General features: G+C 39.9%; 1 protein-coding gene across 23 annotated transcripts in view; it reads right to left on the bottom strand.

The window, feature by feature from the left end:
* obscnb (obscurin, cytoskeletal calmodulin and titin-interacting RhoGEF b) overlaps positions 1 to 24,033 on the bottom strand; it is a 147,478-nt gene that overhangs the window by 86,944 nt on the left and 36,501 nt on the right. For 22 of the 23 annotated variants that reach the window (XM_069191165.1, XM_069191164.1, XM_069191168.1 and 19 more), the window contains 14 exons: positions 21,138 to 21,413; positions 19,429 to 19,704; positions 18,020 to 18,295; positions 16,699 to 16,965; positions 15,346 to 15,615; positions 13,256 to 13,522; positions 12,318 to 12,584; positions 11,001 to 11,113; positions 10,133 to 10,286; positions 8,093 to 8,254; positions 7,515 to 7,619; positions 6,134 to 6,400; positions 5,437 to 5,706; positions 3,337 to 3,603 (listed from right to left, as the gene is read on the bottom strand). In XM_069191165.1, the coding sequence (XP_069047266.1) occupies positions 3,337 to 3,603; positions 5,437 to 5,706; positions 6,134 to 6,400; positions 7,515 to 7,619; positions 8,093 to 8,254; positions 10,133 to 10,286; positions 11,001 to 11,113; positions 12,318 to 12,584; positions 13,256 to 13,522; positions 15,346 to 15,615; positions 16,699 to 16,965; positions 18,020 to 18,295; positions 19,429 to 19,704; positions 21,138 to 21,413 (3,237 nt within the window). The remainder of the gene's footprint in view (positions 1 to 3,336; positions 3,604 to 5,436; positions 5,707 to 6,133; positions 6,401 to 7,514; positions 7,620 to 8,092; positions 8,255 to 10,132; positions 10,287 to 11,000; positions 11,114 to 12,317; positions 12,585 to 13,255; positions 13,523 to 15,345; positions 15,616 to 16,698; positions 16,966 to 18,019; positions 18,296 to 19,428; positions 19,705 to 21,137; positions 21,414 to 24,033) is intronic. The other variant, XM_069191180.1, reaches the window with a different exon arrangement.

Raw genomic sequence — 24,033 nt, 5'->3', positions numbered from 1 at the left:
ATTAAGAATATTTAGCAAAATATCACCGAGTAGACATCTTTCTCAGATGGCTCTGACAGATTGTGCTGCAGGTGTGCGACTTGGAGAGAAAATACGTGCAGGCATCCACACAATATTAAAAGACCAAAAGCAGAAGATTTCAATCAGGAAAGAAACACAGAAGTCTTCCAATGGTCTGATCATCTAGACAGGCTAACCAAAGGGTTGCCAATCAGACCACACAAGAGCTAAGATTGACGGTGGGGAAGGGAATGCTGGCAGTTAAGTGCTTATTCACTAACTTGTTCTCCCATATATTACGAGGAGAAACATATACTGTAGTTTGGCTTGCCATAGTTTGAAAGAGGGTGAAGTACAGTTCACTTTCTGTTACAGCTTAGGGAAGAAGAAGAAAAGACACGGTTTGCTGTTCTATACTGAAGTTAATTTAGGAAGGGAGAAGCACAGATCTCTCTCTCTCCTCATAATATAAAGTACAGACAAGGGGAATTTGGTCAGTTAAAAGCAGTTAAATTAGGGCAGACCAAATTAGGGCAGGATGGTTAAATTACATTCAGGTTAGTCCATCCGTAGGCCTGGTTTCATGATTCCTCACAGTTTTATTAGCTGCTTATCATTCAGGTTATGGCAGGTACGGGTGCAATGACCTTACTAACAGGATGTCAATGTGTCAACACCATGCTGCTGGTTAAGAGGCACCTGTCACACAAACACTAAAAAAACTGCAAAGGACAATCAAAAAGATTTAGATAAAACTTAAAACTGTAAACACGTGGCAAACACAAGATGTGCAGATTATTAAATGCAGGTGGCAGAAACATAAGCTACAGACACTGACCACTGAATTTGGAGAAGCCAACTAGGAAATAACTCAGATATTGATGTTTACATCTTCTAGACAATGTGAGGAAGCAGTAAAAGGGCAAACAGAATGTTAGAATATATAGCTCAAAGTGCAGAATTTAAGTCACAGTATGTTGTTTTAAAATTGTGAATACAATTAATTGGAAATTAACTTCAAATTTATTTTTTTAATTTTAAAAGCCTGTGTTCTCCACTTACAAACTAAAATAACTCATTTATAAGAAAGCTTAGACATATAAAGATGCAGATTGGACTATCAAGCCTGTTTGTTATTTATCACCTTAAGGATCTCTATTAAAGGGGAACTGCAACACTATTTTTTATTTTGGGGTTAGAATCAGCATTGATGAGTGCATTTCAAAGCACAGTAAAAGTCAAATGTACACAGGAACTTCTAAAACCTCCAATTTACATCACAAAATATATGAAATTTCCAGGAATGTCCAGTTCAATGTTCTACGATACTGAACAAGACAACAATGTAACAATGTAACAATGTGCTGCAGCCCTATAACATTGTAAGCAAGCAGGCTTGTAAATACATCTCTTCTAATCCAGTAGCTCTTCAACTTCGGGAAGGGTTTGCTGACAAATACAACTTACTTCTTAACTCTGCCTGCAGATCATGTTGGAATCTTTCTGGGGTGAAATATATGCTGCACAATATGTATTTATTAGCTCGTTCATTGCATTGCATTAGTCATTACAGCGAATAGTGAGCAGGAAGGGACCGTATCGGTTCATAATTCATGGGGACTCTCGCTCTCACCCATGGTGTAATCATGGGTTTGCGACAACATGGCAGCATTTAGTACTTTTACAAAATTCACGATTTTGTGCATTATTCAAAATTTCTAACTTTTTTCAATGGAAAATGAATTTATTTTGTTACCAAGATTTAATAACAGACCTGAGAAACTGGGACTACAGATTCCCTTTAATTTACTTTTATTATGGAGGTTTTCTATTGTAGCGGCAAGGCTTATTAATAAGACAGAATTAAGTGTTGCTGTGCTTTCCCAAATGAGGCCCCATCTCTCTCTTCATCTCTGTGGTGCAGCCACAGAGAAGCTATTCATGCAGGCTGATTTAAAGATGTTTTCTTTTGATAAGGGACAGCTCCCAAATGGGGATGCACTTAGCTAAGCCTGGCTATCATGATCAATGGTCATCCATTGGCGCCTATCTGTCTAGGGAATGCCAGATGGACATCTGGACTGCATTCCTAAGTGTCAGGAGTAAGTGACTCATATCTCACCTTTATCAACCAATCAGGGACTGGTAGGGCCGAGTAACCCACGTGGGTCTCTGATGCCCATGAAACTGTCAGCCAATGAATGAGCTGAAGTTCCCCCAGGTAAAAACAGGCAACAGAAGAGACTATTCTAAGGAGAATTCTGGGAGAATTCCAGGGGTGCGAGACAATTCCAGGGCAGGACGGCCCAGGAGCAGAAGGCTCCCAAGGGCAGGACATTCTCGCAGCGCGCCGCCTGACCATCCTGAGACTCAGCCCGGACAACCACGTAACGGCCAGTGTGTCCGAGTGCCAGAACTTTGCTTTGTTCTAAGAGTCAAGAGCGGAGGTTGCCAGCGTAACCAAGGGATCCACCCGAGGTTAGCATCAGCAGCAAGCCTCATGAACAGGTCGGAACTGTGGACAGCTGAATCAGTGTTCAGAACTAGTGCTTCATCAGGAACGAACTGGTCCTCTTCCTGACCTGCTGGGAATCACAGTCATCTTTTCTCCTGTGCACAAACTCTTGCCAGTTTCAGCCAAAACTAACTAGCCGGTCTTAGGAGAGCATCAGCAGCGCACCGTCGCAAGCCACACAGCACAGTCTGGCACAGAACCAGAGAGCGCGGTTTGGACAGCAACAAGCCTGCAACTGCTTCTTTGTGCCCGCAGGAGATCTGAAGCCCCATAGATTGGATGAGTATTCAACTTCACTGCATTACAGCTCAATAATTCAATTGTTATCCCAACCAGTTGATATTAATTTAATTCCTAAGAGTTATGTACTTGTTTTGAGTATCTAATGTAGAAGTTATAACCAAGTTCATTTACGAAACGGTCTAAATGAATGATATAGTGAACGTATGTCCTCTTGATATGTGTAACTCTTCGTAACTGAATGTATATCTTTTGTATTCTGATAACCCTCACGATAAGATCTGTTAGGTTTACATGCACATTCAATTTTAATAAATGTATCCTCGTGTATTAGTACCTGTGTGTGTGCGTTGTTTGAATTATATCACATGGTTGGATTCTAAGGCCATTAAAAGAATCAATTTAGTGATTTACTGCTACAATTAATAATTGTCCCAGTAAATGCCCAAGCCCCTACAGAACTGGTGCCTCGTGAGAGCGCACTACACTATGAAACAGTGGGCCCAAGATCACAAACGAGTACATCTGTACATTTTAAACTCAGTTGAAAATTAAAGCTTTCATGCCACTGAGCTCCTGACCTTCCACGGTGAGTGTGCCTTTGCTCTCTGCATTGCCAGCCTTGCAGCAGTACACTCCAGAATCCTCAGGTATCAGCTTCAGAACGGTGAGCTCCATTCGGCCTCTGTCCTGTTTCACACGGTACTTGCTTGAGGCCTCCAGGAGGGCTTGGTCCTTGTACCAGTACACCGTCTTAGGAGGGGGAGAAAACTCACAGCTCAGGGTTGCAGATCCCTTCTCCTTGCCGTTTGCATCTTTGATCTGCTGCAGAACCAGCACCGGAGGTTCTGTAGTGAGAAAAAGAGGACTGTTAGTGCTACTATCTTTAAGAGAGGAATATTAACTGAATAGAACTGATGTGAAGGAGATATAGAAGCTGTTGTGTTTGATTGGGATTTTTGATAGGGATTTATTTAACACCTCTCTTCATCAAATGCCCTAGAATGAATAGGGCTGAAAGTTTTCAAAGACAATTTTTTTTGTAATATAGCCTAGCATCGAACCATGTGATGAATAACCATTAAAAATATTCCATTGTGTTACTTTATTGCAATAATATGTCCTGTGAACACCATGTAAAATACAAGAAGATAAATAAAGGACATTGCAGATAGCTCATGGGTTATATCCGTATAAATTCCTACCATAAACTGCCTTTTGAGTTTGTGTTTATACTCTCTTGATATATGAATGTCCTAAGTACAAATATGTAACTCATCAAAATTACATTAATTTGATTTTATTTCAAAGATAAATTACACCCTGTGAAAAATAAGTTATATTCATACAGTATGTGTACAGCGTATCAGGTAGATGTCCCTGCTTGTAATTTTTCAAAGAAATCCAATTTGTAATTTCAATATTCCAATGTTCAGGACTCAATCTGAATGAATAGATTTAATGACTTTACTGACTTTAATGACAAGTGCTCCTCATTATTACAGGGGCATTTTCTAATGCAACAGTTTGATTGTTCATTGCTGCTGTAACATAGTGGAACCTGAGAGTCTTCACAGATGCCCAGACATTCATGACTGAGGTTCACAGCCTCAGTAATGACATGGTGATGCAATACTGTGCTGCAGGAGGTGCCATTCTTCACCTGAGATGTCCAGCAAAGACCCAGACTACTTGGGCATTAAAGTAGCCCATGGCACTGTTCTTAAAACCATTTGTACTAAGCCCTGTGAACTGAATAAATTCCACACTGGCTTGCACAATCTAGTCTAACTAAAGTCATTAAAATCTACCCTTAATTAAACTGTAGGACCAATTTCTCACTTTTACACGTGTACAATTTGTTATAGTTCTACGATCTTGCCACTAGAAGGCGCCCCAAGCTGTGGTTGCTGCTCCAGATGCACAGCAGAAGCACAGACCAAGCAGAAGATTGTGTAGTGTACCTGGGCCTCCATGTCTCCCCTCCTCATATTTAAACTGCTCTCAGACTTTGCAGTGTGCAGTATTGTTTACCTCTGTGTTAAGCTCTAGATCCTGACTTTCTTGATTTTTTTTCCTGTTCCTTGTCCCGATTCCTTTACTTGTTAGCTTACTCCTTGTTTTTGTTCTTGTTATTTGTTACCTCATACAGTAGATTATTTTCCTGCCACTGATGTTTTGTTTTTTTCTCCCTGGATTACTTTCCTGGTTTTGGACTTTGACCTGTTTCAAGACTTCAGTTGTGGATGGTGTTTTATTGTTGTCATGTGCACTTCTTTGACTGTTGGAACCCACACAGGGCCCATTCCTTTTTATTCTGAGTTGTCAAGACAGCTATTATAAAATAACGAGCTACCAACATGGAGCTGCGCATCTGGAGCAGCAGCCACAGTTTGGGGTGCCCTCTGGTGGCAGGTTGGTATAGCACAATGGGGCTGATGTTGCCTAATGGCAGCTGCGAATCACTCAGTTGAGTGTTGCAATTCCTGGTATATGAAATGGTTCCCCTCCTACATAAAGCACTACAGAATCATATAGGATAATAACTATCTGATGATAATTAACTCATATAGTATATTATCATTTTGAATGCCAAAAGGGTGTTTTAATATATTATTAATTGATTGTTGCAAGCCTCAAATTAATGAGGCTTGAAAAAACAAAACACCTGAAAGCGATACCTTTCACAGTTAGCTGTGCAGTAGATTTGCTTTTGCCAGCAGTGAATTGGATGGGGCCAGTCATGTCAGCTTTGGTCTTTCTGAAAATGAGGCGGTGCACAGTGGCATCATGCTCAATCTCCACATCCCGACTGGCGTGGAGTGGCTCGCCGCACAGTGTCCACTTCGGCGGCTTGACCTCCACGACACTGATCTCCACCTCAAACCGAGCCTCAGCTGGTTCTATCACCTCCACGGAGCTCAGCTCCCGTACGATGGTGATGGCTTGCTCTGAAAAAAAGGTAATTAGTAAAGTTAGTTGCTTCACCCATATACCATCCTTACATTTCTCTGTGATACAGTGAACTATATAAAGTGGTTTATTAAACATGGAAGAACAGAGTGTTGATAAACTCTAAAAGTCAACAGGAATTTGCAAAAACCTGCTTTGGAGTATTAGCTATATCTGTTGTAAAATGCCAATAGTTTGCTCTGTGGATTCCAGAACAGAACAACTTAAAGTTTGATCTGTGACTAATTTGAAGTACTTTTCACTGCAAATATGAAAATGAATTAAAACGCCAAAGACAATTTCCCTATATAAAAACCCTTACTTATTTTATGAAATATTTTGGCATACTAATACAGATTTATGTTCCTCTTACACAGGAATAGAGTCGGTTTCTGTCAGCCTTAAGAATCAGTGATATTACAGTACCTTCCACAAGTAACTTGCAAGAGGTTTTGGCATCTGTGGCATCACAGGTGTAGGTGGCTTCATCTTTTTGCTCAATGTCATTGATGATGAGCTTCCGGTAGACATCTTGGCTGGCAATCTCATACTTCTTGCTGGGTTTGAGCTCTTTGCCATTTTTGTACCACTTAACCTCAGCATTGGGCCGAGATACTTTGCACTCCAGGATACCCCGATGCTTCTCTATGGCAATCTTGTCCCTGAGTGGCTTCACAATCTGGACTGGCAGCTCTGGAACACCAGTGACCAGATCACGTGGATCAGTGAACATTTGTAAAAGATACTGTAAATTGTGGAATTCACCTAGACCTGTTCCTTCACAGTGAACACGTTAATTCCCCATTCAAACGTTTTCAAAATCCAGTATATATATTTGAATTAAAGCTAACAAAACTTTATGTGAAGAGACTAAGGATTATAAGCAAGGTAGATTTGCAGTTATATCAACAAAATGCACAACAGCTATTTATACTTAAGTAACAATGCAGCATTGACTGTAGTGTACATCTGGCATAGACTGTCATAGCTGCATGGGGGTTTCTGAATAAGATCCTTTGAATATTACTGTGGCTGTGATGGCTTTGATTTTGAGACCTGCTGTAACTGAGCAGCTGTTATTCTGAGTTGTCCTTTGGAGGGTGCCTTAAGTACAAATTAAAGAGGAAATAAGTGCAAATATTTGACTTAACAGGCAAAGAACAAAGGAGGGGTCTCTTGTTAAGATCATTTTAAGAGTCCCCACCAAAGTGAGTACTTTAGGTTCTGTGCTCACCCATCGACTCAGGGAATTCAAGACAGTTATAGGGAATAGGTTATTTCAAGCTGTGTGATGAGACAAGCATGGCTTACTCTCCTGACAATGAAGCTTAGCCCCTGCTGGTGAGCGAAGTCTACAAGTTACCAGTTTGCTACATTAAGAAAGGAGCTCTCAGAGGGACAGAGAACTTCAGCGATATGGAAAACTCAGTTAGGAAAAGTTAGTTATAGACCAGATTTGAGTAGGTAGTGATCTCATTACATCGCAGCCCTGACATTCCCTATTATATTACTTCTAGGAATATAAAAAATGCAAAGACCAGAGTAACAGGTGGTTAATGTGTGTAAGTCCTCCACTGCTGTGAGACTGGTAAATGGGAACCTGGCACATCCACCTAATAAAAAATAGGATCAGGTTTGGTAGACAGTAGCATGCGTTAATTACTGTAAAAAAAAACTTTTACGCCAAATTTCCAATTAGAAAATAGTTATTTGCTTCTATTATAAGAGGAACTTCATTTTCTATTATTTCATATTTCATTGAATATAAATAATATTTTCATCTGCAATAGTATATATTACAAGTTACCTTTGACCTTAAGTTTTGCTGTGGATGAAGTTTTCTCAGAAGTAAATTTGATTTCAGCTGCATCTTCTGGCCTTACAGACTTGAACAGTAACACATAGGTTCTCCCTGGTATTAAAAAGAAGAAACAATACAAATCACATTATATCTGGCATCTGGCCTTGAATTGTGATGCATAAAAGTACTACAGTTGAAGAAAGTATGAATTTTGATCTTTTGACTATGAAATCTCAGTAGTGATCTTACAAGACTACTGGCAATAAAATAACAACTGAATGGGTGTAATTATTGGGCTCTTAGTATCAACTACAGTATAATTCCCACAGACGGTTTATGGTGATGTAGAATGCACAAATTTAAGGCAACGATTTAATCATAAATTTCCCTTTAATCTAAACTTTTTCTGAAGCTAATTTAGCTTTCAAAATGCACAGAATTACCTATACAAGATATTTTCTAACACAGCATTTAGTAAAACCTTTTATCCTCCTCTTATTCAGTTTCTCTTGGTTTTTCGCACAGTAAAACTGTTCACTGTATTTCAGTTTATCTGTTAATTGGTTTTCACCACACAAACTCACCTTCCTGTCTCATCTTGATGTTGTCTCCGGGCTTTATCTTGGCATTGTTCTTGTACCACTGTGTCTCCACTTCATCATGGGAGATTTCACACACAAAGCCTGCGCTCTCTTTTTCCACCACTTCCACATCTACCAGTGGCTTCAAGATCTGGATATCCCGGGCTATGGATAATGAGTAATGGTGAGATCAAGACATAAATCACTGAACATTTTCAGAGACATCACCCCTAATTTTTCTACTCACGTTTGGAATGCACCAAGACGAATGACATTGACACTCAAGGAATGTAAGTAACATGTACTGACAATCCACATCTTGTGTGAAGTCTGTTGTAGCAAATTGTGCAAACTGAAGTTTACAATTGCATGTAGGGTAAGATATCACCAGACGCTACCTAGGAGGTGACCTCTGAGACTATGTTGATGTAAATAGTTGAGCAGGGTCAAATAATTGTATTTTTAATTTGATTGAACAGTTTACACATGGGTTGTCTTGTATAAGAGGGGTTTGATTTGGGAAAGATATTTTAATAATGTTCAATGGAAAGACAAGGCCCCAGAATGCCAGGACATGCCTCTGGACTGTGTCTGTTTAGTGGGTTACCTGAAACCTTTTAAAGGTATGAGACCAAGCACTGCCACATTTGGTGTTAAAACCTGACCCTCCTGTTCAGCTGTGGTGTGCTGAGGTATGTTGTGTATGTGAGTTTGTGACAGGTTGGAACTGCAGAAGTACAGTATACAAATAGGGGACATCCATGTGCTGAAACAGCGAAAACTCATGTTAATGGAAAAACTACAATCCTATGTCTACCCCACAGGACAGGGGTACCATGCTCCAGAGTGCCTCTTGAAGGACACAGGATGAGACCTCAAATATCAGTAGGATTCATGTTTTCCATCTTAAAGATGCCAGTTACATCTGGCGCAAGTTCTCTGGAAAGGAGAATAAATGGTGATCCTGCTGTCATCTTCTCTACCCTGGAAACTGGTATGACCACTGCAACAATGACCTCTGGGAAAGTTGGACAACAGTTTGCCACAGCTATGAAAGTGAATCAAGACTGACACTTCTATTTTCCATAAAGAAGGGAATGCAGACTGAAGTGTAGCGAAACATTCAATAATCCAGTAAAAAGAGTGCTGGTAGATGTTGAATGTCCCCAGAGGAGAGGGAGGAGTCTGCAAAACTCCAAGGGTGTCTAGCTGGGAGCGAGACATTCCTTTTCCAAGGGTTCAACATGCAAGATGGAAAACCACCTGCCAAGGAAGGGAAGATCTAGACTCTATGACCATGGAGGGAGGACTTACAGCATTTAAGTTCTCCCTTTAGTGCCTTTGATGATCCAGCTTGACTTTTGTGCCAGTTTCCTACTTGACTTTAGTCGCAGAAGGTAAATGCAAAAATAAAAGCATGGCTAGAAATTTAGAAGAAATAGTACTAGAATGTTACTGGAAAATTACAATGCATTTGATGGAAAGTTCTTTTTTTACATTCACTGGACAAAACAGTAGGAACTCACAAATAACTGTGCATGTACAGTACCAAGAACAGTTTGAACAAGAGGTGTCATAGATTTCACAAGCTTCTATTTACAGCACAGCCTAATCCCATTCATACTCTTGTTAATGTAAGGGTGTATAAGTGTAATGGAGTGTGTACTGTAACTGATAAATGCCACTGGTTCCCACAGTGTTAAAGTAGGTCTATATCTTTGACAAACATTTTCTGACCAGTGAGTGTATAATGAACTCCTCTATTGAAGTGTGACGGTATTTCTTGTTTGATATTACAATTACACTGAACATTACATGTTACTTCTGTGCTTCTCAGATATATGCAGTACCACAGGGAATTTCAGGGGTAAAAGCCACATTACAATATAGTTTTTCGTCCTAAATAAAGTATTTACGGTAATATTGCTTCTTTGTTACAGTTTTCAAAAGGGAATAATTTCAAGTGACAATAGCATGTAAATGGCTGAAATAATCTAATACAGCTTTGCAAATCTTTGTTCATGCTGAGGCATTTGTCCATACCGTGAACAGCCAGCTTAGCTGAGGTCTTGTTATCAGTCATGTCACATGCATACAGGCCCTGATCTTCATAGGCACACTTGTGAATCAGCAGGCTTCTCTTGCGGCCCTGGGAAATGATGCTCAGTTTCTTCCCAGGCTTCAGTTCAACATCATCCTGGAGGGATAACAAAGAGTCATTCAGGAGAGTGGACACTGGCTCAAGCTACTCATTCTACTGCAACAAACTGCATTAAACTTTAGAGACATGACAGATGAGAGGGCTGAATCCATCTTGAATTGCTCATCCTGTTATTGCTGTGGTAGCTTATTGATCCAAGAAACACTCCATTAAGTTCCACATCAGCACTTGACAGTTTGATCCACAGACACCCAAAAACCACAGACACCCATTTAACCACAGTTTGTATAGTATGCACCCAATAAGAGTTCTGAAAAGAGCTAACAAGAAATAAGTGAACGTGTTATACTGAATTCTAATGTGTACTCTTTCAGTTACCTACAATATTTCCCATTCACCATTTCAGGAGTTTGAGTTTAGTATGTCACATCATTGCTACACTCACCACTTACAGTACATTACATGGACAGAAAATACTCTTCATCAGGATAGTGAACTTAATGGAATTTTAAGATTTACTGGATACATTCAATGATGAAATGAATACAAATTTTGAAGTCATGATTAATATCCTGCTCCTTCACATATAGGAAAAAAGGTAATTTCCTATATAATAATTTCCCATGGCAACTGTGTTATGACTATAACTTAGTGATACCACAGTACAACCTTAAGTGAAAGCTACCAGTGAAATAAATTGTATATGCGTTCCATATACAGTAGGGGAGGTCCTACCTACCCCTAACCTACCTTGAACCACTTGACATCTACATTGGCTCTGGAAAGCTCACACTCAAAGGTCACCTTCTCCTTTTCAGGAACTTTGATGTCCTGAAGAGTTTTGGTGAACTTCACAGCAGGCTCTGGGGATATAAGATCAAGGCAAATCCTACATTAACAGGCACAGTTAATGTTCTAAAATGTGCTTTTTGACTATTCTCTTTGCATCACCTCAAACATGCAACATATCATACACAATGAAGACCTGTCTTCTACAGAACTGTCTTTTTTTTTAGTTTAACAAAACTTTATAAAGACTTGACCCTTTCAAACAATGCATATGCATTAGAGGGCACCATCAGGGTAATGCAAACTGTCGTTTTCTATAAAAATCACAGAGTAATAAAATTGTATGTTTTGAAGCAGAGAAATCAGAGAGGTGTATGGCAGGTCCAGAAGGCATCCCTTGTCTAAACTACTTTCCCCAGGAACCTGTGGGATATGTCTTGTCACCCTCAGTCACCTGACCAGTGAGAAAGGACAATTGGTCAAGTGACAATTTAGAAAGCCAGGAAGATAAGGCAGTACATATCTGCAGTCTGGGGACAGAGGGCAGATCCACCGTGCTGCATGGGAGCAGCAAAGGGAGAAGAAGCCAAGAGAATGACTGAAGAATGAGGATGGCCCCATGGACATGAGCCAAGAATGATTTTCTACAAGAGTCTCAGAGAGAGACTAAGGTTCTGAGAAGCATTTCATGTGGAGAAGTGTCTCAGAGAGAGATTTCGGAAGAGGTTTTTGAGAGAAACATGAAGCTGCTCAGCTCCCCGATTACTTATGGAAAGGGAAATTGAGTACTTAATTAGGAGCTTAGATGGGTTTTAAGTTTAAGTTAAGAGCTTAAGTTTTATTTTGAGTTTGGTTGAATTATTTTCTCACTGTAAAATAAAAGGAGCGCTTGTTTTATACAGTTTGGCTATGTTTGTATGTGTGTTTACCTAAACTTACAGTAGCTCTTTAAAGACTGTTGCAACGGCACACTAATTCCCGGGTGTATCACAAACTAAACAGACATACAATTTATTCTTTTTGCACCTGTGACAGTGAGGTAAGGTGAAATGGTCTATAATGATTTTTTTTTCATTTTCATTACTCTTATTTTTATCACATTTGTCAAACTTTAAATATCCTGTAAATGAAGACTGATGTTCAGGATTTTATTAAAAGAACTGTACAGTACATGTGTACAGGGTTACTATTTTCTTATTGTTCTTGATTAACTATGCACCATAAAGGAAGCATCACTTTATGATGATACTGCTTCTGAGTTCAGGGACATGACAATACCTGTTACAATAAGTCTCCCAGACGTGTGCACCCCTTCAGCCTGGAAGGAAACCAGCCCCGAGTCCTCCAGCCTGAGGTTGGACAGCGTGAGGGAATGCTTCTTCCCCAGTGCTGAGATACGGCAGTTGGCCCCTGGTTTCAGCCTGACAGCATCTCTGGTCCAGGAACCTTCCACATCGGCGTGATTGAGCTCCACCTCGAAGGTTACAGTCTCCTTCTCCTCCACCTTCATCTCTTCTAGCCCTCGTACCAACGTCACCTTCTTCACTGTGGTGACACAAAAGACAGAGGAAGAAGAAACGTGTGGGAACAAGGCATGATGTTCCTTACTCCACCGCCTAAGCCTCTACAGTATAATGACTTACTAAAATGTTAATGACTTCATACTTTGCATTTAATAATTTTGCGGCATGTCCATTGTGGTTCCAATAGCTCCTGAAATTACATTGAAATATCTCCAGCCTGAAGGAGTAAATAAAATTATATTCCATTTATAGAAGGTATTCAGGAAGTAAATTATTAAAGGCACAGTAAAAATCAGATTAAGAAGGATTCACATTTTAAAACTTTCATATACATTTAATGTTCTCCAGGAAAGGCCTCTTGATGTTATTGCAAATGTTTCTCCTGATTTGTTTTGAGTTCTGCCCAATAATAGTTAATTATTGTATAACTGAGGTCCTTCAATTTGTTTTAATACCCTTTTTTGTATAAAAATGAATGACCCAATTCAGTGCAACAGTGCCAAAGACAGCAGCCAGTTTCACAAAGTCTTTCTAGTATTTAGATAGCCATTGACAGTCAAAAAACACTTAGTCTGCTACACTTCACTGTTTTCAAAAGAATGATTTTCTGTCAGATCTTACAAATATGCACACTTATTCAGAAGTTTAAAAGAGCCATTAATAATTGGAATTTCAATGATAAAGTCCTCATACTCTCTACGGTGAGCTTGGCCTGTGTCTTGTCGTCCAGGGTCTCACAGCTGTAGTATCCGCGATCCACAAAGGTCACACTCTTTATGACAAGGGCCTGTCGGGTCCCCTCGGTGCGGATCTGGATGTTGTCCCCAGACTGCACCACCACGCTATTCTTCATCCACTTCACCTCCGCGGAGGGCTTGCTCAGCTCCACCTCCAGAACCACCTCATCCTGCTCCTGCACCGTCTGGTTCTCCAGCTTCTTCAGGAACGTCACCGGCATCTCTGTGAGCACGAAGAAGACACCATGACGCAGGAACACTCATGAACAACCATTTTAGCCATTTAGACATTGTTTACAGCACAGTAACTTCCTCTTTCATTTATCTGCACACTGTAGGTCATCAGCTCTAAAAACCTGAATCGTGTCTGTTCTTAAGTCTGCTGATTGCAACTCTGTAACCCCAACTGTTTTTTTAAATCAATTTATTATTTTTGTACTTTTACAATGACACTGACTACTGAGTAGTTAAGAAAATTAAGTCATGTAGTTAATGTTGTGGTATGTACATACAGTGGATATGAAAAGTCTACACACCCTTATTGAAATTGCAGGTTTTTGTGATGTAAAGCCAGAAATCAAGATAAATCATGTCAGACATTTTCCATCTTTAATGTGACCTTTGTGAAAAACAAATAGATAAGTATTAGGAAAAATAATTGAAATTAAAAAGCCTACCACACCCTGGTTGCAGAAGTGTGCACCACCCCCCAACTAATACTTTGTGGAATCACTTTTCGCATTTATTACAATAGTGTGTCTTTGTGAATAAGTCTCTATCAACTTTGCACACCTGGACTTTGCAATTTTATCCCACTCTTCCTTGCAAAAAAAGTTCAAGCTCCTTCAAATTGCCAGAGCATCTCATGTGCACAGCCCTCTTTAGGTTATTCCACAGGTTTTCTATGGGATTGACATCTGAGCTCTGACTGGGCCATTCCAAGAATTTGATCTTCCTTTTCTGAATTCCTTGGTTGACTTGGATGTGTGCTTTGGGTCGTTATCATGTTGGAAGGTGAAATTCATCTTTATCTTTAGCAGGTTTTGTGCCCAAATATCTTGATATTTGGAGCTAGTCAATATCCCATCTATCTTGACTAGAGCCCCTGTTCCAGCTGAAGAGAAGCAGCCCCAAAGCATGATGCTGCCACCACCATGCTTCACAGTAGGTATGGTGTTCTTTGGATGATGGGCTATGTTGTCTTTGCGTCAAACATATCTTATAGAATTAAGCCCAAAAAGCTTAACCTTTGTCTCATCAGACCATAAGACATTTTCCCACATGGTTTGGGGTGATTAGACGGGCTTGGATGTTCTTTTTTGTGAAAATGGCTTCCGTCTTGCCACCCTACCCCATAGCCCAGACATGTGCAGAATACAGGAGACTGTTGTCACATGCAAGGAGTGACCAGTACCTGCCAGAAATTCCTGTAGCTCCTTTAATGTTGCTGTAAGCCTCTTGGTAGCCTCCCTGATAACTTTTCTCCTTGTCCTGTTATTAAATTTGGAGGGTCTCTCCTGATCAGTACCTTTCAACAATAAGATCCCTTAGTTTTGTCAGCTCCTTGGCTATCCCAGTAGGATGCAACCCGAAAGTTTCAAGGAAATCCTACAGGAATACTGATTTTATTTGAGGTTGATCAGAATCATTTTCTTTGATGGCAGGTGTATGCTACTTACCTTTGGACATGATTTTGAATGTGATTGGTTAACTCTGAACACAGCTACAGCCCCCATTATAAAAGGGTGTGCACACTTATACAACCAGGGTGTTGTAGGTTTTTTTATTTCAATTATTTTTCCTAATAATTATTTATTTGTTTTTCTCTTGAATTTTGTTGGTTGCGAGGTCACATTAAAGATGGAAAATGTCTGACATGATTTATCTAGATTTCTGGCTTTACATCACAAAAACCTGTAATTTCAATAAGGGTGTTTAGACTTTTTATATCCACTGTACAGTATATCTGACGCTTTTGCTAAAATCGGACCTGTAAGAAACCATGTAAATAAATTATCTAATACTAAGCAAGTGAGGAAGTTTCACCCTGCACTTGAAGGTTGGCCTTTGTCACTTTCCCTTCCGTTTCAGCAGAGATCTGCCCTGCGTCCTTGCAGCTGACAGAGGTGATGGTCAGCCAGTGGTTGGTTCCCTCCTGAGCGATCTTGAACTTGGGCCCCACCGTGATGGGGCCTCCGTTGTGGAACCACGCCACTTTGGCATCGGCTGGGGTCACGCTGCACTTGAATACGGCGTCCTTCCCTTCCACCGCGGCCACAGTGCTCAGCTTGGAAGTGAACCTGACCAATCGAGGAGCTGAAGCACAGGCAACACAGTCAGTTTCGTTTGCGTAATCTTTTTCTTGATTTAAAGTTTGTTTGTTTTTTTATCCCAGTTCAACCTGCTCCTAAACTAAGCTCCTATTTTGTAAACAACTCCTGCCATATTAAATTGAGACTCTTTAAAAACACTGTACTGTAATTCCCCATTAAATGGCAATGCCCATGGTATGAGCATCAGCCTTCTGCTTGAGTGTTCACATCAGACTCTGCTCTGCCCTATTTTGTTCTTGATTTTCTGCTGCATTCATAGTACTGTAGGTCTGAATCAAAGTGGCTTATTTTTTTAGTTTACTAGATGGATAAGTGTCCTATGCTCTCAGCTCCCTTCCATTACAAATCAGGAAGAATCATGCTGTGCTGAAGCACTGAAATCTCACATCCTGTATTTTTCATCCTAGGCTCAGTAGGCATTAGGCTATTACAGTCTGGTGTGAGGCAATGAAGTGAAATGTTCCTTTGTGGATTTTTCTCCTGGAATTTCTTTAAATATTGGGAGCCAGATACTCATGTAAAATCTTCAGCACTTACAAACAGCATATGTACAATAAGTATTTTGTAGCACTATTTATATACTGACATCATAACTAATAAATCTTGTTGGCCCTTCAAAACCACGAGGGAATTTATGACCTAACCTAACAGTTTATAAAACCATGGTGATTTCTAGTTATTACAATAAAACAAATGCAAAGCTGATTAATCAACTGTTCCTGACACAAAAACACAAAGCAAAGTGAACTGAAAACAAAAAGTTCAGAGTGTGATCGTCATGTAATGCCAATTGTTTTCCAAATCCCTTCTAATCAAAATTGAAACGGCATTGCTTATCTTACGAATGGAAAAATGATTTTAGTTCATCCCAAATTAAATGTGTCACTTTAAGAGAAAGGCCACTTTTTTTGCTTAAACACTAGATAAGGCCACTATTATAAAGACCAAAGCAGATAAGACCACTTGCTATGGGATGATATATCTTTTAAGAGCTCAACTAAGCATTATATAAGACACTAAAGACATTTTAACGACAGAAGCTTTTGCACAGAGTTGTGCAACAAACCTTTAGTGGAGATCTTGGCAGCTGTCCTGTCATCTTTCGACTCACAGCTGTACTCTCCCTCATCCTCCTTTGTCACCCCTGTCACTGTGAGGATGCGCTTGGCTCCGTCTGCCAGAATCCTAAACCTGCTGCTGGGCTTGATCTCGGCCCTGTTATGGCGCCACAGCACATCTCCCTGGGCGCGGTTGAGCTCACAGCTCAGAGTCAAGTTCCCTCCCAGCTCCACTGTCATGGCTTCCAGCTTCACAGCAAACTTCAACGGAGGCTCTGAAAAAAGACGTCCAGAAATGTACAGTATGTTGTTTCAAGCAGGGTTATTCCTAAGATAACGACTACTTCACTTTGTAAAATGAACTTTTCTTTACTTGAACTGAGTCTGACACCAAAGAGGTAAAAATCTGAAAAACACACAAATACAACATACTGTACAACATACTGTATAAAGCCCCATGGGAAACAAAATATGAAATATACATTCCGGCTATATTGCTACAAGTGTCCTTTGTGCACACAATGCATTTTAAGTATTAACAATGATAAATAACAGAGCAGTAGCTTGGTATTTTGTTGCTAGGCAAAGGTGAAATAATATATGAAATGTACTAAATTACAGAAAAAATCTAAGTTTTTAATCAAGGCCTGAATTATGTATCATCTTCACTAAAACTGTAAATGACGATCACACTTTCCTAGGATTTAAAGAACCATCTCTTCTATCATCCCATCTGTTAGCATGTACAGTACTATACAATGTCCCCTTTCAGACTGATAGGATGTTCAGAGAAAATGGTAAAAAGGGATCAGAGCAGATATTAATTCAGGCTTAGTGATGTTATTTGTTACTGTAATTGTGTGTTATTTGTAAGACTGGCCTTACAGCAATAATTCATGCACTGTAACTCTTGGGAGATACGGTCCTCCTTCAAACCCTTTTGTTGTTTTGTCAGTCTGACAAACCCAGGAAACCCTGCTAGTGACATTTTTCAGTGTTTTAAAAACTGCAAATAGCCATTAGTCAGAATACAGATTATTGTATATTTTTCATGATAATTATTTCATAATACTGTGGTTTTCACCCATTTATTTATCATTATTTTATATATTACGTGTAATAAAAAGAAACCCTAAAACTGGATTTTCTATTTGCTTATGTACTGCTCCTTTGTCTTAAAAAACCAAAGTAAAAAGGCAAAATCATAAGGCAAGCTGTCTTATCATTACTTTTAATTACAGTACATATATAAGAATGTACTTTTTTACACTATGTTTGTTTTGTGAATGTCATTTTTCCTGTATTATTTCTAATACAGTGGGTACCGACCTTTGACCTGAACGCTGAACTCCTGCTTGTCGTCAGTGGTCTGACAGGAGTAGGTGCCACTGTCTTTAGCCTCAGCAGATTTGATCACCAGTCGGCGCATCAGGCCCTCCTTCTTGATCTCATACTTCTTCCCCTCCTTCAGCTCCACTCCGTCCCTGAACCACCTGACTGCCGCACTCTCAGAGGTCACAGTGGCTGTCAGGACAACGTTTTCACTTTCCTGTACTGTTACCATTTCCTTTATTTCGGTCTTCTTCTGAAACTTCACTGCTGATTCTGCAAAAAGAAGCCAGATAAAACTGAGCTCACTCCTTCTTTCTCAACATCTGTGACAATATGGGTGGTCCCCTTAATCTGATTGCATGTTGTGGAGAACCTACACACATAAACCCTTTAAATCAGGGTCTCTGGACCCTATGTGCTGGAAACTTTCTTGTAAATCTAACACTACAGACAGGGAGGGATTGTGAATACTGGTGCTGAAAAGCCTTCCCACCCTGATTTGATCTTTAACCTGTTTTAGCCTCACTAGAGATTCCTAGTAAACCCAGCCTCAAATGTCAGGACAGCAGCACTGTGCTTTCTCCTTCTAATATTAAACTTTAAGGGAACACTAATCTTGTTTTCCCTGCTAACCTACAGAAAAGCAAACCTGCTTCTTCCTTAAACCTATGGGAAATATTCATCTTTTCCTTGCCCTAATCATAATTTTTAAGCTAGTCTACCCTCATGACCTAGTTGATAACACAGTAACACTTGTCTGCTGAACTTTCTTTAGAGAGACTGATTGAATACAGCTGCAGCAGAACATACTCTCCCTGCATCAAGTGCAAGTGCCTGAACGTCTCTCTCTGACTAGACTCTAAACTCTAAACACCTGAAGCACAGAAAGTTTAATTCTTAGCTTCTGTTTTAGTGACAGCTTCTGAAGGCTGCTGTTGGTTACTCTGACCTTAAAAAGTCGGGATATCTGCATGAACAAATTTACAATGAAAAAATAACAGTGCGCTCTATTCACTGTTTTAAAAGACAAAAATGGAAGAGCTTAACTATTTCAACAAATCACTTCTGGAGGGGTACAATCATATTGCCCATGGTAAAATTAAATCACACAATTGCAGAAGAGATCGTTGCTTCTTTTATTTGACTGCTTCCATACTGGAAAATACCACCTCTCATCAGCTAGAGGAGAGATCTGTAAACCTCTGGTACCTACTTCCTGCAAAACTCTATGATAAGGTACCTCTTAAAGAAAATGTAACATGATAATGATTCTAATCCCACTCTGGTCTCTCTATATTGTACAGAAATACTCTAATAACATCTAACAAAAACACAGAATAAAAAATTAATGCTATATTTCAGAATTTCAGTCCCAAGATAAAAACACAGGATACCCGACGCCCTACCTGCCACCTGAATCTTAAAGACCAACTTGTCTCCACCGGCCTCGCAGCTGTACTCGCCCGCGTCCTTCTTCTCCACGCTCTCCAGCACCAGCCGCCGGGTCCTGCCCTCCGACTCCATGTGCAGCTTCTTGCTGGAGCTCAGCTGCTTGCCGTCCTTGTACCACCTCACCTCTGTCTGGGCCTTGGACACCTCGCAGCTCAGCGTGGCCTTCTGGGAGGCAGCGACTCTCACCTCCTTCTGCACTGAGTCCCTGTTGGCGAACGTGGCCTGGGGCTCTGGGGGGGAGAGGGGTCATCGTCACATCCCTGTGGGTCTGGGCAGTGCCTCATGCTTACAGCAGGAGCACGCTGCTCTAGACTGGAGCAGCCCACACAGTCCCTTTCAAGGGGCACTGCTCCTACACATGCTGAAGCCAAGGACTGGCACAAACTGAGCACCACAAGGCAGTGACATGAAAACACTAAAAGATGATACAAACAGAAAGACTGCAATTGACAAAGAAGGGGATCGATGGCAAGAATAAAAAAGGAGGACAGTGTGGTAGCTCTGTGGCTAAGGATCTGCACCTGTGACTGGAAGGTTGCTGGTTCAAATCCTGTGGTTGGCAGAGGAATCCTACTCCATTGGGCCCCTGAGCAAGGCCCTTAACTCCAACTGCCCCAAAGGCACCCTATAAATGGCTGACGCCAAGCTTCTCTCTCCCTGTCTATGTATCTCATGGAGAGCAAGATGGGGAATGTGAAAAGACAAATTCCTTATACAAGAAACTGTAAATGGTCAATAAAGTAATATTATTTTATCTCAACTGTGCTGAAAGATAACATCACAAGGAGCACACTGCTCCAGACTGGACAGGCACAGAAATTTTCTGCAGCCTTCAGAGTGTTTTTCAGTACCCACACAGGTACTGGATTAATGCATAAATACCGTGACACACAAACACAGAAGATTTCACATTGAATTTCTGGTTTCTACTGCTAAAAATGTTGAAATTCTAAATACTGATCCTAGCTCTGGTTTCCACCCACAGTCCAAAAACATGGTGGTACTGTATGTTAATTGGTTTCTGGCAAATTGCTCCTAGGTGCGAGTCTGTGTGTTTGTGTCTATAGTATATGTCTGCCCTGTAATGGACTGGCGTCCTGTCCAGGGTGTACCCTGCCCTGTGCCTATTGATTGCTGGGATAGATTCAGCCACTGCCACGAAACCTCAACTGGAAGAAGCAGTCAGAAAGTGGATGGCTGGATTACTGATCATAAGTGAGTGAAGAAAAATTCTACTTTGACTAGTGTGTAATAACGTCTTTGCTTTGTACCCATTTAATTATTCATTTGGTAGACGTTTTTTTCCAAAACGACGTGTCACACAGCTCAGAGCTGATCATCTTTCCATGAAAGTCATACAATTTCATAATAACTGTGGTTTTCACCAAACAGATTTTTGTTTTACTTTTTGCTCTTTATTCAGCATTATTTTGTATATTAGATATAAGAAAAAGAGACCCTAAAACTGGATTTTCTATTTGCTTATGTACTGCTCCTTTGTCTTAAAAAAGGGTGTGAAAAGTAAAAAGGCAAAATCATAAGGCAAGCTGTGTTTACATTACTTTTAATTACATATATATATATAAGAATGTACTTTTTTACACTATGTTTGTTTTGTGAATGTCATTTTTCCTGTATTATTTCTAATACAGTGGGTACCGACCTTTGACCTGTACGCTGAACTCCTGCTTGTCGTCAGTGGTCTGACAGGAGTAGGTGCCGCTGTCTTTAGCCTCAGCAGATTTGATCACCAGTCGGCGCGTCAGACCCTCCTTCTTGATCTCATACTTCTTCCCCTCCTTCAGCTCCACTCCGTCCCTGAACCACCTGACTGCCGCACTCTCAGAGGTCACAGTGGCTGTCAGGACAATGTTTTCACTCTGCTGTACTGTTACCATTTCCTTTATTTCGGTCTTCTTCTGAAACTTCACTGCTGATTCTGCAAAAAGAAGCCAGATAAAACTGAGCTCACTCCTCCTTTTCAAACATCTGTGACAATATGGTTGGTCCCCTTAATCTGATTGCATGTTGTGGAGAACCTACACACATAAACCCTTTAAATCAGGGTCTCTGGACCCTATGTGCTGGAAACTTTCTTGTAAATCTAACACTACAGACAGCGAGGGATTGTGAATACTGGTGCTGAAAAGCCTTCCCACCCTGATTTGATCTTTAACCTGTTTTAGCCTCACCAGAGATTCCTAGTAAACCCAACCTGAAATGTCAGGACAGCAGCACTGTGCTTTCTCCTTTTAATACTAAACTTTAAAGCAACACTAATCTTGTTTTCCCTTCTAACCTACAGAAGAGCAAACCTGCTTCTTCCTTAAACCTATGGGAAATATTCATCTTTTCCATGCCCTAGTCATAATCTTTAAGCTAGTCTACCCTCATGACCTAGTTGATAACACAGTAACACTTGTCTGCTGAACTTTCTTTAGAGAGACTGATTGAATACAGCTGCAGCAGAACATACTCTCCCTGCATCAAGTGCAAGTGCCTGAACGTCTCTCTCTGACTAGACTCTAAACTCTAAACATCTGAAGCACAGAAAGTTGAATTCTTAGCTTCTGTTTTAGTGACAGCTTCTGAAGGCTGCTGTTGGTTACTCTGACCTTAAAAAGTCGGGATATCTGCATGAACAAATTTACAATGAAAAAATAACAGTGCACTCTATTCACTGTTTTAAAAGACAAAAATGGAAGAGCTTAACTATTACAACAAATCACTTCTGGAGGGGTACAATCATATTGCCCATGGTAAAATCAAATCACACAATTGCAGAAGAGATCGTTGCTTCTTTTTTTTGACTGCTTCTATACAGGAAAATACCACCTCTCATCAGCTAGAGGAGAGATCTGTAAACCTCTGGTACCTACTTCCTGCAACACTCTATGATAAGGTACCTCTTAAAGAAAATGTAATACGATAATGATTCTAATCCCACTCTGGTCTCTCTATATTGTACAGAATGTTGTACAAAAATATGGAAACTGAATTTCCGCAAGGTGGAGCTAATAAAGCTCAACCTCTCATGTTTGAGCTGTCGCCATCAAAGTCTTTAACGAAGATATTACTAATAGTATTAATAATGAATGACCTTGGACAAGGTGTAAACTGAAAGTATTGCCCTGGTCCACATTATTTTTTTCATTGACCGTCTTTGTAAAAGTAACACCACAGCATTTTGCAATCACGCATTTGTTTCCAATCATGCAAAGTACAGTAATTTTTGAGAATCGATTCACCATGCCTTTCACATGCTCATAAAAGAGATTGATTTAGGAACATAAACATATTACCGTATGCAAACTGTACTGTATACAGTATGTATATGTATATTTAATGTCTTAACTGTGCCCGTTGTAGTATTGAATATTTATATGGAATTTTACCACTGAAGGGAAATCTTAGTAGCTGAGCATAAAAAGAATAGGAGCATACTGTAACGCGTGTGAAGACCATAAACGATATTAATTTTGGAACTTAAACATACAGTATATGGCTGGTCTCGGTACTTTAAAGAAAACATAAACACCACTATTCCACTATTCTCCCTAAACATTTTAAGCATCTAGTCTTTAACTAACGTGATACCGGAGTCAACAAGCATACTTTTTAGAATTTGATTAAAAGGGAATATAATATGGAATCGCGTATCTAAAGAAATTAATAACGATATAATTATATTCATGTACCGCAACACAAGAATAGTACACGCTGTACATTGTCTGTTGCAACGTAAATTGCAAAAATGCACTTGGAATCTGTGCAAGCCCTACTTTGTCAAGCATTTTCTTTTACTGCAACGGACATAAAAACTCCCTTTCTTTTAATAGAGCGTTTCATAATTTCTAACTACGAAAATGATTTAAACTGCGACACTTATCATTCAATCAGAGCGCGAAATGTCACAAGGATCCTCAAGAGCACAGCAAAGACTGTATTAAAAGAATCGCGTATCTAAAGAAATTAATAAGATATAATTTATATTTGTGTACTGCGATAGGGCTGTGTAGGGCTGTTTCACCTCTCTCTTCATGTGACTCTTTTCAAAAGCCATTTAGCAAAGAGGGGATGAGAAGAGTGACAAACTAGTATACTTTAGATCTTTTTTTCTGAACGGGGGAAAATCTGATCTTGTTTCTCTATAACAATAATAAAAAACGTTATTTTACATATCACCTTTAAAAGTGGCATCTCAAAGCAATACAGTAGATGTAAACCACAGATTACAAAGTAAATACCCAGACAAACGCAAACGCGTTTTTAAGAAAATGCTTTTATTCATTCAGCAGAAAGAAAGAGCGTAAAACCTGGGTGTAACAGTTGTTCCTTTTTCTGATCACTCGCTCTCTGGATAAACGTCTCGCCTGTCCTGTTCTTTGTTTTCCTAATTTGCCGATTATGTCTTCTGCGATCCACTCCTGCCCTCACACCTAAAGAAGACTATTTTAAATTTCTTTGCGCAGTCCATTGTGCAATTAACTGTTGTATGTGCTGTCCTTAAGGTGATATCACATAAATGTGATATGTAAAATAATGTTTTTTATTATTGT

Source organism: Lepisosteus oculatus, chromosome 6, assembly GCF_040954835.1.
Source record: "Lepisosteus oculatus isolate fLepOcu1 chromosome 6, fLepOcu1.hap2, whole genome shotgun sequence".
In the NCBI taxonomy this organism is placed as follows: Eukaryota; Metazoa; Chordata; class Actinopteri; order Semionotiformes; family Lepisosteidae; genus Lepisosteus; species Lepisosteus oculatus.
This window is presented reverse-complemented; position numbering and strand designations above follow the sequence as displayed.